Source organism: Scyliorhinus torazame, chromosome 3 (assembly GCF_047496885.1).
Source record: "Scyliorhinus torazame isolate Kashiwa2021f chromosome 3, sScyTor2.1, whole genome shotgun sequence".
Lineage (NCBI taxonomy): Eukaryota > Metazoa > Chordata > Chondrichthyes > Carcharhiniformes > Scyliorhinidae > Scyliorhinus > Scyliorhinus torazame.
In genome coordinates this window covers 225,362,714-225,376,690 of record NC_092709.1, presented here as the reverse complement: position 1 = coordinate 225,376,690, position 13,977 = coordinate 225,362,714, and the positions used below count along the sequence as shown (strand labels likewise).

At 44.7% G+C, this 13,977-nt stretch overlaps 1 protein-coding gene across 10 annotated transcripts in view; it reads left to right on the top strand.

Annotated features, from left to right (window-relative positions):
- rnf180a (ring finger protein 180a) overlaps positions 1-13,977 on the top strand; it is a 216,935-nt gene that overhangs the window by 187,138 nt on the left and 15,820 nt on the right. For all 10 annotated transcript variants that reach the window (XM_072496955.1, XM_072496956.1, XM_072496954.1 and 7 more), the window contains 2 exons: positions 390-618; positions 5,986-6,111. In XM_072496955.1, the coding sequence (XP_072353056.1) occupies positions 390-618; positions 5,986-6,111 (355 nt within the window). The remainder of the gene's footprint in view (positions 1-389; positions 619-5,985; positions 6,112-13,977) is intronic.

Below are 13,977 nucleotides of genomic sequence, written 5' to 3'. Positions count from 1 at the left end.
TGCACGTTCTCCCCGTGTCTGCGTGGGTTCCCTCCTGGTGCTCCAGTTTACTCCCACAAGTCCTGAAAGACGTACTTGTTAGGTGATTGGACATTCTGAATTCGCCCTCTGTGTATCCGAACAAGTGCCGGAGTGTGGCGACTAGGGGCTTTTCACAGTAACTTCATTGCAGTGTTAATGCAAGCATATTTGTGTCAATAATAAAGATTATTATTGAGATACAATTTCAGCCTAATTTTTCTAACCGTATCTTGTGCATGCAGTAGGGCTGCATGCTATTCAGCTCACTCTTGATATGGGATCTTATTTTCAGTCGTTATTTTTATGGCTCTTAGTGTATAAAGAAAGATCTCTGTACATTGTGTTTAAAATGGTTTTCTGTCTTTCAGACTTCCAGTTCAAATCTGACCACTTCAGGTGATGAAGATGAAATCAAGTGGAAGAAGGAAGGCTACATTTGTGCTGTTTGTCTGGATATTTTTTTCAGTCCCTATATGTGTTATCCTTGTCATCATATCTTTTGTGAGCCCTGTCTTCGGACTCTTGCAAAAGACAACCCTACGAATACACCATGCCCTTTGTGTCGCACTGCCATCACAAGAGTCTTTTTTCAAACAGGTATAAAATAGAAGTATTCTGAGAAGTGTTTTCTGTGAGTTAAATACTTTCATAAATATTTTTTCAAATCAGATTTGTCAATATTACACTCTTGCCAGAAGGTCAGTAGCACCAATGGCACAAATAAGTGTTTATACCTTTCTGCCAATCGTGGGAGAAACCCCACAGAAATTCTATCAACTTGTCTTTTTCTGAACATGTATGAAATAGAATCGATATAGGGGCTGAAAATCCTCAGACCTGATCCACTGCGAAGAGTGGACTGTCACTGCTCTTAACCCTGAACACTCTGTTGGAGTTGGTGTTTGTATCATTTGACCTTGCCCTATTGACTGCCACCTGTGCTACCATGGGTGTATCTTGGACACTTGCCAACAGTGGAGATAGAAGAAACAACACTGGCAAGTAATTGGATCTGTGGCCAGCGCTACCATCAGGGTAATTTATAAAAAGCTGGGCCCCCTGTACACATCTGGCACCCCAGTATTGCCATTGGAGATGAGGATTTTCAACCTTATCGTGTTTTGGGGGAATATTTGATCCAAATGCATCTATTTAAAAAAACTTTAGCATATAATCAAATAATTTCCTTTATAAACTAAACACACAAAAAACATAATTTATTCAGAACCAATGTCTACCAAAACTTAAATTTGTGCACCTTATCATACCATGGGTAACGACTTAAATTTAATATTTTGCTACTGACCTTTCGGGGGATTTCCTGTGCAACCCACCACGTGTTTCGTGGTGGCGGAGGCTGCCTGCCATTCCTGCTGGCAGCAGGAATTTCTGGTCCTGCTGTTGTCAACAGGGTTTCCCATTGAATGCATCTCTCGCTGCCGGGAAACCCGTGGCAAGGATGCACCGTCAGCAGGACCAGAATCCTGCCGGTGTGAGCAGCCAGATAATACCGGCCTTTATTGCCTGCTGAACTATTCACAAAATGACCTCTATTGAGGAATTGCAGTTTTTTCCAGTTAGTAATTGACAACAGCTAATTCAAGCAGTAAAAAAATGATTGTCTGAGTATTCATTTCAATGATAATGTAAATACCCGCTGGGGCTTAGAGTTAAGAGTTCTATTTGATATTCAGTTAGTGATATTATTCAGTCTACAACCTATAAGCAGTTAGTATGTGACATTACAGTAGTTCCTACAGTAAATCTGAATTTGATATTTTGAAAATTTCAACATTTGACATGTTCATATCTTAAAATCTTTGTGCCGCAAAGATGTATATCTGATTGATTATAACCTGAAGTACGAGTCGGTGGGAGTATGTTTTTGTTTGTTCGTTTTAACAATTATACACCAGGCAGTTTTAACAATTATACACTAAGCCATGCCAACAGAAGTATGAAATTAAATGTACTTTGAGAAGGAGTATGAGGAGAGGCAATATGAATTAAATGATACAACTGTAAAGGAGGTGCATGAACAGAGACACGTGGGAGTTTAACTACAAAGTGGAAGGATCATTCTGAAGCTGTTTCTGTTTTAGAAATATTTTTATTCCAATATGGATATATCAATTACAAAAAAAAAACAAAATACAATCCTCTCTAATTTGAGAGTTTTTTCTCTTACTTTCATTAAACCGTTCCCTTTTCCCTCCCCCTTATCCCATCTCCCCTACCCCCTCCCTTTACCTGTTGGCAACAAATAAACCTGTAAATAGAGAGAAGAACAGCAGCTTCCATCTTGTCCAGAATTCCCCATCTGAACCACAAAGCTGTTTTTAAAGAAAGAAATGGGATCCTGAACTCTATAAGCAGAAGTATATAGTCCAAAAGCAATAACATTGTGCTGAGGCTGCATAATCACTGCTCAGACCTCAACCAGAGTTTTATGTGCAGTTCTGGGCACCACATTTTAAGAAGGATATCCAGGCCTTGGAAAAGGGTCCAGAGGTGATTGACCAGGATTAAACCAAGGGTGTGAGGCACAGTTATGTAGAGAAACTAAAGAAACTGATTACTCTGTGAAGAGATTTGGGAAAATGGGCATGTTCTCCTTATGGGCATGAGATTGAGGAGCAATGTAATAGAGATGTTCAAAATTGTAATGGGTTCTGAGGCAATACCATACCTAAGGAGAAATTGTTTCCTCTGGAGGGTAAGTCAGTAACCAGAATACTATCATTTAAGATATTTGGCAAAAGAACCACCGAAAATTAGGACAAATTATTTTACGAATCTAGTTGTTATGATCTGAATGCACTGCTTGAAAGAGCGCAGATTCTGTAGTAACTTTCAGAAGTGCACGGTGTATACAAATGAAAGAAAAAAAAATGCATGGCTCGGGGAAAGAGTGCGAAACTGGGACTAATTAGATAGCCCCTTCAAAGAACTGGCACTAATTAGATAGCCCCTTCAAAGAACTGGCACAGGTAGTTTAGTCCAAATGGTCTACTCCTGTACTATATGATTCTACGACTTGAAAATTAAATAGGGCTGGTATAGCAACATATAAAACAACTTGCGCTGTTGCCTCCTATGTAGGCTGCATGCAAACTTCAATGTGTATGATAATTGCTTGCAGTCAGCATTAACTGCACTGCTGAATGGTTGCATGCTTCAGGGAGCCAAAGCTGTGCAACGCTAGTACCACTTAAAGGTGGCCTACGCTACGTAAAGCCATGCTGCACACATTGTGACGGTGCGTTATGGCTGGAGGAGGTGTTGGAACTGGGTGCAGAAGAGTGCGAAGAGTACTGAATTATGGTGCAACAGGCAGTGCACCCAGGTTCTGTGATTCTGCACTAGAGGCCTTGGTAGAAGAGATGGATGGGCAGAAAGAGGTAATCTATTTACAAGGATCTATGAGGCAATTCAAAGAAACTGTGCAAAGGCAGTGGAAGCCAGATAGCTCCAGCGGTCAGTGCTAGGAGTGTGGCCCCAAGGACTTGGATGTAAAGCATGGAGGCACAGTGTTTAGCACTGCTGTTTCACAGCGCCAGAGACCCGGGGTCGATTCCGACCCTGGGTGACTATGTGGAGTTTGCACATTCTCCCCATGTGTTTGCGTGGGATTCCTCCGGGTGCTCTGGTTTCTTCCAACAGTCCAAAGATGTGCAGGTTAGGTGGATTGACCATGCTAAATTGCCTCTTCGTGTCCAAAGGTTAATTGGGTTTCAGGGTTATGGGGATAGGGTGGAGGTTTGGGTCTAGGTAGGGTACATTTTTAGAGGGTCGGTGCAGACCCGATGGGCCGAATATCCTCCTCCTGAACTGTGTGGGTATTCTGTGATTCTATAAATTGAGTGACTCCAGCTCAATGGTCAAGGCTAGTGAAATAATCTTCAAATGCTATATCCCTCCTACTGCACCTGCAGCCTCAAATTCTCAGTTCACCAGACGTCCTCCTCCCCTCCTACCGACAGTTTTTAGCTGTACCAACAGATACATAACATTCATAGTTTCACCTCTCGCACAGTTAGCACTGCTACAAACCTCTTCAAAGACCTCACATGGTTGTTCAAGGTCTATAAGTCCATATTTGAATATCATATTCTATCAACTACACCACTAATCTCACAAAATGCTCAATACGCTGTTTCATCACACGCTTACCCATAATCTCTATCAATTACAACCTGTAGCTAATTTTCATAGCTTCACCTCACCCTCACACACAGTGCTGCAAACCTCACCCACATTTTGCAGCTTGCACACTGTCAACCATTAAACAATGGCAGCCACATCACTCAAAACGTTGAACTGCAGTCTGGCACACTTCCATCTCTTTTACAAGACAAGATGGCACGTAACCTGAGGTAGCAACACCTTACCGGCTAGAGCCAGACTTGGCTTCAAGTCCTTGCCCTCATGCCAGGAGATGGTGCTCACCTTCATTGGAGTGGCCATGGCTATCAACAGAGCTGAAAGCGTTGATGGTTTTATGGAGTCCTTGGCCTCCACTTCCACACTGGAGACAAACTCCATGAGAACTCTGGGGAGGTGTGCTCTCCAGGTGAGAGCTCTTTTTCCCAACTTCCAACATCTTGACCTGTTTTATGTCACCTCTCCTTATTCTCCCTGTCATTCTGTAGTTTGTGATGATTGCAAACTAATATATCCATGTCTAGGAGAGAAAGTGTTTTGGCTTCAGTGAAATTTTTGCAGCAAAGCCAAGGTGTTTATTGACTTCACATCAGCATTACATGCAGATTAACATCAGAATCTGCCTATTCTGCATACTTCCTGTAATTGCTCCCTGAGCATGTGCTAACAGACTTGCCAAAATGGCATTTGACTCCAGGGAATAGGCTTTTCCACGCAACCTACTGCTTGTTTCGCAATGGTGAAGGCAGCCCACCATTAGTCGGAAGCAGGATCTTTTGGTGCCGCCATTGTCAATAGGATTTCCCATTGAATGCACCCCTCCGCGCTGTGAAACCCGCGACGGGGGTGCGCCGTTGGTGGGACTGGAATATTCCACTCATTTGAACGGCCAGGAAGTTCTTGCATGAATGTGTGTGCTTGAAGTATGGATGGCATTTTGGAGGCAAAACTGTAGTCTCAGCACTGAGAAACCGGTATGACAGAACTACATTTCATAATCTATGTTTAGATAGTGACAATGTAAGGTAATCAAAACAAAAACAGGAACTTTAACTTTATTTTATTGAGAGTAGCCATTAAATAATTTAATTTAATTATTGAAGAATCTGTTCATTACTTTTTTTCTCCTCTTGAAGTACTTGATTGCTAGTTGTGCACAGTTGCGCATTCACCATTTCAAATTGTCCATTATTCATGAATTACCCTAGATAATGAATTTCAGCAGGCGTCTTAACCATGGCTGGGCATCCCAGTCTAACTTAGTCCTGTCTGCTTCGAATATTAATTTCACTTTCACTCTCAACAGATGTCAGTGAATAGTTACAAGAAGTGTGAAACACGGCTGCATTTCCCCCTCGAACCTTGGGGTGCTGAGGCCACCTGTAGTGACTTAACCACCACCCAGTTGTGATCCGGCAACTGAACATAAACTAGAAATTGAACTTGAAATCTATATTTCTCAGCTACTGGCTGCTTTAACTATCCAAGTCATTGATGAAGCTCTAAAAGAAATGTAAACTATTTTAGTAGCCTTCCTCTTTCTTCCACAATATTCCTCCAAAGCTAGTCAATACTTTGTGAGAATAGCCTAGAGTGATGCTCCCTTTTATTTTCCCTTCCTATCAGTCGGGAAATGGCTTCCCTTCACCATGCAACACTCCACAGCAGCATAATTGAGGCTGAGGAATCTGTGTGACATTTTAATTAACACTGACTCTACTTCAGAGGTTGACATTTACACATACCTAACTCTTAATTAACAGAAACTTTTAATATCCTTTATTCTATTCTGCTTTACAGAGTTGAATAATACGATGAAACATTTATTCTCTGAGGAGTATTTAGCCAGAAGACAAAGCTTTCAAAAAGCAAGCTGTGCGAAGTGGCCATTACCTAGCTGCAGGAGATTGTTCAGAGTCTTGGGAGGTAAGAGCTTCAGATATTTGCAAATAATAACTTCCGCTGTAATCGCTGTTTAGAACTAATTTCTGAAGTTTTATATTTCAAAAGATAAGGGGAAAACCTTTAATACAAAGCCTTACTAATTAAAAGTTTTTAAAATGACCGATGCCTTACTGTTACTTGGTCTAATGTTTAGTTGGAGACTGCAAATGCATATTGTACCACAGTGACAACTTTTATCTGTATATTATCTTTAACGCCCAAATAATACACCCCAATGTACTTGACAGGAACATTTTGAAGCAAAGTGTGATACAAAGCCATATAAGGAGCTATTAGGCTGAACTTTCATGGTGACTCCAGGGATCTTTAAAATTGGTGGTTGGGACCTGGATTTGGAAGTCATGTCCCCATTCCTGACACATCCTATATTCATGGGACACATGGGAAGTGGGGGGCTAATGGGGGAAGGGAGGCGGGACATGGCTCAGCAGGGTCAATTGAATTCAGTGCTGAAGTTCTGAGTTCAAGCACCCCATTTCACTGTAGCAAAGGCCTTAGCTCGTAGTCTGGAAGTTATAAATCTTTGGAGAGGTGAATAATGTTTGTAGAACTGTCAAGATATCAATTGATTTAATGGTCAGCTCTGTAAGAATTGAGGAAAATCTGCATGCCTGCATCTGTGACGGTTGGGGAAAAAACCTGCTTCAATATCTGTTTGTTGACATCTTAAGTGCTATCGTTATTATTGCTTAACTGCTTTCCACAACTGATAATTATCTTCATATGGGGTTGGTTCATGGACTGAGAGCGCAGAGGTAATTAAAGGATTCGCTATCTTTTGATGTGGGGTCTGGCAGCACCGGTAGAGAGAGAATGAGTTAACATTTTGAGTCTTCTTTGGAAGGGATATTGGATTCCGCATGCCTCCTGAGGTCTGCCTACAAAGGATTCCAAGTGAGTTGGCATGGAGAGTGTAAGGGCAAAGGTGGTGCGTAGGGCACATGATTTGGCACTAAGTTGGCATAAGCCCTATAAGGAGCCATTAGGAAAAGTGTGGGGAGGCATAAGTTGGCATGAAGGATATGAGAGGCGATTGGAAGTGGATGGGGAACATAATGCATGAGTTGCCATGTATGGAGAGTGGGTAGGTGGTGAGGAGTGAGGGCTAGGGGCCATAATATTTAAGAAAACAACTGGGACGAAGACTGAGAACACTACGGTGTTATTTTTAAACAACCCACCTTGACACTCGGCTCCTGTGGCCATCAGGACTGCATCCCGCATCTGCCACCCGCACTCCCCAACAGAGGGAAAGTTTGTGCCATTCGGGACAGTTTTTCCTGAGGTACAAGCACAAAGCTGGGAAATACCCCGACTCAAATGCCCATGTTGGGAGTCCATTAGGTCAGATCATTAAAAAGCTTGATCATCAAAGTTTTAATGATTATCTTAAAGGAGGAAAGTGCGAAGCGAGGCAGAGAGCCCTAGGGAGGATATTCCAGAATGGAGCCTGGATAACTGATCGCTGAGTAATTTTAAAATTAGGGATGCTCAGAGGTTGAAATTAGATGAGGATGGATATTTCTCAGGAGATTATTGGGATAAGGGGGTGGATGACACCTGGTAAGGAAATGGAGGGATTTGAAAACAAGAATGAGAATTTCAAAATCAACGAGTTCCTCGACCTGAAGCAAATGTGTCAGTGAGCCCAGGGGTACAGGTGAATGGGAGTGGGTGCGAGTTAAGACAGGGGCAGTAGATGATCTCACGTTTATGGTGGATAGAATGTGGGAGACTGGCCAGAAGTGCATTGAAATAGTCAAGCTTAGAGTTGTTAAAGGCATAAATGACTGTTGCAAATAAGCTGAGACGGGTGAAACCAGATACTGTTACTGAGGTGGAAATAGGTGGTCTTACTGATCGTCAACAGGAGCTCATCTCGAGGTCAAAGATGACACACCATGATTATAATCAAACTGGTTTATGGGCTCCGACTGTTGCCAAGGAGAGGCTTGGAATCAGTAGCTAGGGAACAGAGTTTGGAGAGGGGATTGAAACCTGTGGGCCAGAGCTTCCAAGGAGTGGCAATCATAGTTGAGTAGTCACTCCGCTCCTTTTTATTTATCAGAGTTGGGAGGTGGAAGCTAAATAATTCTTGCTCAACCTTTCTACTGGGGCCTCCTCAAATGTGAGACATGCTGGCTTCTGGTACTCTTCAGCACAGAGCAGCAATGTTTGGGGGAAATGAGTCAAATCATCATTTTATGGCACTAGTTGCCTTTGTTTAAATATTCCAGCCACTTTGAGAAGCCAGGGAGGAGTGGGTGAGGGGCTAGGATGGTCGGTGGAGCGGATAGCATGGGTCGGCAGGGTAGGCTGGATCCGGGGGTCGAGGGTGTGATAGGATGAGATGATGGTTGGGTGTAGGATGGATTGAGGGGCAGTGGAGGATAGTCGGGGGGGGGGGGCGGGGGGGGGGGGTTTGGGTTGATCATTGAGGGGTGGGGAGGGAGCAGTGTTGGTCAGCACTATAGTTATTCAGAACTTGGGTTTGGTTTTAATCTATTCCTTCTAACATTTCTCAGTAGCTATTCTGCTGAGGGAGTCAGTGCCATCCAATGTCTTAGTTAAAGAATGGATTATCAGATAGCCCAGTGCACGGTAATTGTCCATTAGATGTTTGAACTTCCCAGGCAATTCCCCCAGGTCTTCTTCTGGGGTACCCCCTGGATACAACCTCTCCCAAACCTGGGAAACTGAAGATCAGGCGAATTATTTTAGTCTTCACAACATTTAATTGGAGGAAGTTTCTGCCTAACTGATACAGGATGTCAGATAAGTGATCTAATGATTTAATAACATTAGACTTAGATTTATTGTCACGTGTACCGAGGTACAGTGAAAAGTATTGTTCTGTGTACAGTTCAGTCAGATCGTACCTTGTATGAAAAACATAGGACACATAATAGATACACAAAGTTAATACATAGACATCGGGTAAAGCATATGGAGGGTAATATTACACAGTAGAGAAAATGTGTGGAGAGATCAGTTTAGTCCATGAGAGGGCCATTCGGGAGTCTGGTAGCACGGGGGAAGAAGCTGTTTTTGAGTCTATCAGCCTATTATTTTGAGTCTATTTTGTATCTCCTGCCTAATGAAAGATGTTGGACGAGAGAATAACCCAGATTGGAGGGCCCTTTGATTTTGCTGCCCGCTTTCCCGAGGCAGCGGGAGATGTAGACCGAGTCAATGGATGGGAGGCGGGTTTGTGTGATGGACTGGGCTGTGTTCGTGACTCTCTGTAGTTTCGTATGGTCTTGAGCTGAGCAGTTGCCATACCAGGCTGTGGTGCAACCAGGTAGGATGCTTTCTATGGTGCACCTGTAAAAATTGGTAAGATTCAAAGTGGACATGCCAAATTTCCTTAGTTTCCTGAGGAAGTATGGGCATTGTTGTGCTCTCTTGGTCATAGCATCAACATGAGTGGACCAGGACAGATTGTTGGTGATGTGTACTCCTAGAAATTTGAAGCTGCCAGCCAACTCCACCATTGATGCATACATGGGTGTGTATGACACTTCGCTTCCTCAAGTCGATGACCAGCTCCTTAGCTTTGCTGACATTGAGGGAGAGATTGTTGTTGTTGCACCATGCCACTAGGTTCTCTATCTCCCTTCTATATTCTGACTCATCGTTGTTGAGATCCAGTCCACTACAGTTGCCATCAGCAAATTTGTAGATGGAGTTGGAACCTAATTTTGCCACACAGTTGTGTGTGTGTATAGGGAGTATAGTAGGGGACTAAGTATGCAGCTTTGCGGGGCCCCGGTATTGAGGACTACTGTGGTGTTGAGGACTACTGTGGTGTTGAGGACTACAGTGGTGTTGAGGACTACAGTGGTGTTGAGGACTACTGTGGTGTTGAGGGATTGATTAAGAAGAGGAAAATACAATATGAAAGTAAGCTAGCGGGGAACAAAAACTGACTGTAAAAGTTTCTATAGGTATGTAAAGAGAAAAAGATTAAAAATGAATGTACGCCCCTCAGTCAGAAACAGGAGAATTTTTAACAGGGAACAAAGAAATGGGTCAGAAACTAAAATCGTACTTTGCTTCTATCTTTACAAAGGAAGACTACTGGAAGTTCTGAGAAATGCAAATTATAGTGAGGGGCTGAAGGAAATTAGTATTCGTGCCCTTCGTAGACACTTGGAGAACGTGCAGAATCCGCACAGACAGTGCCCCAAGCCTGGAATCGAACCTGGATCCCTGGCGCTGTGAAGCAACAGTGCTAACCACCATGCTACCGTGCCGCCCACTTAGGGGCTGGTTTAGCACAGGGCTAAATACTGGCTTTTAAAGCAGACCAAGGTAGGCCAGCAGCGCGGGTTCAATTCCCGTACCAGCCTCCCTGAACAGGCGCTGGACTGTGGCGACTAGGGGCTTTTCACAGTAACTTCATTTGAAGCCTACTTGTGACAATAAGCAATTTTCATTTCATTTTCATTTATAATGTGGATAAATGTGAGGTTATCTGCTTCAGTAGCAAAAATAGGAAGGCAGATTATTATTTGAATGGGTGTAAATTGAGAGAGTTTGATACCCAGTAAGACCTTGGTGTCCTCATGCATCAGTCGCTGAAAGTAAGTACATCAGGCAGTAAAGCGAGAGGATTTGAATATAGGAATAGGGATATTTTACTGCAATTCTGTAGGATATTGGTGAGGCCACACCTGGAGTATTGTGTGCATTTTTGGTTTCCTTATCTGAGGAAGGATGTTCTTGCTATGGAGGAAGTGCAGCGAAGGTTAACCAGGCTGATTCCTGGGATGGCAGGACTGTCGTATGAGGAGAGACTAAGTCGGTTAGGATTATATTCATTGAAGTTTAGAAGAGTGAGAGGGGATCTCATAGAAACTTATAAAATTCTAACAGGATTAGACAGGGTAGATGGTGGGGGGCGGGGGGGGGGGGGTGGGGGGGGGTGGGGGGTGTCCAGAACTAGGGGTCATCATTTGAGGATAAGGGGCAACCCTTTGGTGACTGAGGTGAGGATAAATGTCTTTACACAGAGAGTGGTGAATCAGTGGAATTCACTAGCACAGAAAGTAGTTGAGGGCAAAATGTTGTGTAATTTCAAGAAGAAATTATATATAGCTCTTGGGGCTAAAGGGATATGGGGGGAAGGCAGGATCAGAGTATTGAACTTGATCAACCATGATCATAATGAATTGGTGAGCTGGCTTGAATGGCCTCCTCCTGCTTCTATTTTCATTGTAAGTTTCTATGAATGAAAATGTGGTTCTGATGCTAAGGCAGACATGGGATAACCCTGCAAAATGGCCCAAGAGGAATCTCCAGAATCATGGTGGCCTGCTGCTTCTTGCACAACCAGTTACTCCTGAGAAGAGTTGCATTGGAAATGAATAAACACGTTGAGCATGTTACTACCTTCAAGAAGGCAGATAAGGGGGGTGGCACTTCAAGACCTGGCAGCCAATGGCACCGGGATAGGCTAGCATTTATTGCCCGTCCCTAATTGTCCTTGAGGAGGTGGTGGTGAACCACCTTCTTGAATTGCTGCAGTCTAGTAGGTACACCCACCGTGCTGTTACAGATGAAGTTCAGGATTTTGAACTAGAGACATTAAAGGAACAGCGATTATAGTGCCAAGTCAGGATAGTAAGTGGTTTGAAAGGAAACTTGCAGGTTGTGTGTTTTCATGCATCTGCTGCCCTTGACCTTCTGGGTCATGGGGTGAAAGGCCCTATCACCCTCGCTTATCCAGACACAATTCTCCTAAAATTCCCTGCAACTCCACCGGGCATAAGACAGGTGGCTGCACGGTGGTCTGTCAGGACATGCCCTAAATATGTTACTGGCACTATCATGAAACCAGTCCTACACTCATCATCAGTCCCCGCCATTTCATGCTTTGCATCTCAATGGGCTGGAATTAGTAGGCCTGACAGAAGCCTCAGCCGCAAACAGAACCCCCAAATGGTTCCATGGGGAAGGTCCCGCTCGCTGACAGCTGCGGGCCAATCAGAGGCCAGCTGATTTACAGCACCAGAAGAGCAGGTAACTGATGGCAGTGCCTCCGAGAGGCTTAGAATTGCCAACGAACCACAGCCCAAATTTGAGTGAGGGTAAGGTGGGGGAAATGTGCAGAGGGGATCAGAGGCAAGGGTGGAAGGGAGTGCCTTTGGGAGGAATGGGAAAGTCATGCTGTTACAATTTAATTTCTGAGCCACCACCAAATTGCGGTTGTCTCGGATAATGGATGTCAATTGCTCATTATTGAGCCAAATTGATATCCCGCCAGCAATGACCAGGAATCCTGCATCGGTTCCTTTTACCCTCTGACTCACAGGGAAGGCTTAACTGATGCAAGGCTTCTTCCCCAGCCACCATGGTTCCTATTTTCATTAAATCCAGTCCAATGTCCCAAGGACCACAGAGGTGCCAGCACAAATATTCGTCAGAAGAACTGATGCATGCAATCATCACTTTTCTCATTCTCTGTGGATCTGGCCTTCATACTCACCTCACATTCACCATAAGCTGGCCTGCTGCAATCCAATGAATCTCCATCGCTTTCACCTTCGTGTGGAGCAGTGAAGGATACAACACCTCTTGTGGGCCTCAAGCTCCTTTCTTCTGCAATGACAGAAACAGTGTCATATTTGTCTCATGGCCTATATCAGTCTGTCACTTTAAATGTCCACTGCTTGGAGGCCAGTCCGCCACTTGCAGATGGACTGACCATTCTAAATAGCCCCTTAGTGCCCAAAGATCTGCAGGTTCGGTGGGTGCAGGGATAGGACGAAGGGGTGGGTCTAGGTAGGGTGCAGAGGGTCAGTGCAGACTCAATGGAGCGAATGACCTGCACTGTAGGGATTCAATGTTTATTTTGACACAACCGAATAGTCCCTGCCTTTAAACAGCCTACATTTTCCAATAGTTTTAAAAATACAGAACCAGCAGAAAGCCTTCCAATTTATTGGATTTCTCTGATATTTTCATGTCATCACTATTTTTCCTGAGATCAGCCATAATCTAATTAATTGGTTGAACAGACTGATAGTGCTCAATAGCCTATTCCTGTTCCTATCTTTTTATGTTCCTATATGCAGAGGAGTGCTTGCCTCAAAGGAATTAGTGCCTGCTGGTGACCTTGGATGTCCTGTTTCAGGTTGGCTGCAAACATCCTGGCAGCAAATAACAAACATCCTGGCAGCCAGTAAACAGAAAAGGATTTAATGTTGGAATGCGGCATTGAAGATGCACCTTCAAACAGCTCCTATTTTGCTATAGGACAACATTGATGTAAAATGGTCACTCTTTTGCTGATCTGGGGCGACATTCTACAACCCCCCGCCGGGTCGGAGAATCACCGGGGGCTGGCGTGAATCCCGCCCCCGCCGGTTGCCGAAGTCTCCGGCACCAGAGATTCGGCGGGGACGGGAATCGGGCCGCGCCGGTTGGCGGGCCCCCCCGCTCGATTCTCCGGCCCGGATGGGCCGAAGTCCCGCCGATAAATTGCCTGTCCCGCCGGCGTAAATTAAATCACCTACCTTACCGGCGGGACAAGGCGGCGTGGGTGGGGTCCTGGGGGGGGGCGCGGGGCGATCTGGCCCCGGGGGGTGCCCCCACGGTGGCCTGGCCCGCGATCGGGGCCCACCGATCCGTGGGAGGGCCTGTGCCGTGGGGGCACTCTTTCCCTTCCGCCTCCGCCACGGTCTCCACCATGGCGGAGGTGGAATAGACTCCCTCCACTGCGCATGCGTGGGAAACTGTCAGCGGCCGCTGACGCTCCCGCGCATGCGCCGCCCCGAGATGTCATTTCCGCGCCAGCTGGCGGGGCAAGAAAGGCCGTTTCCG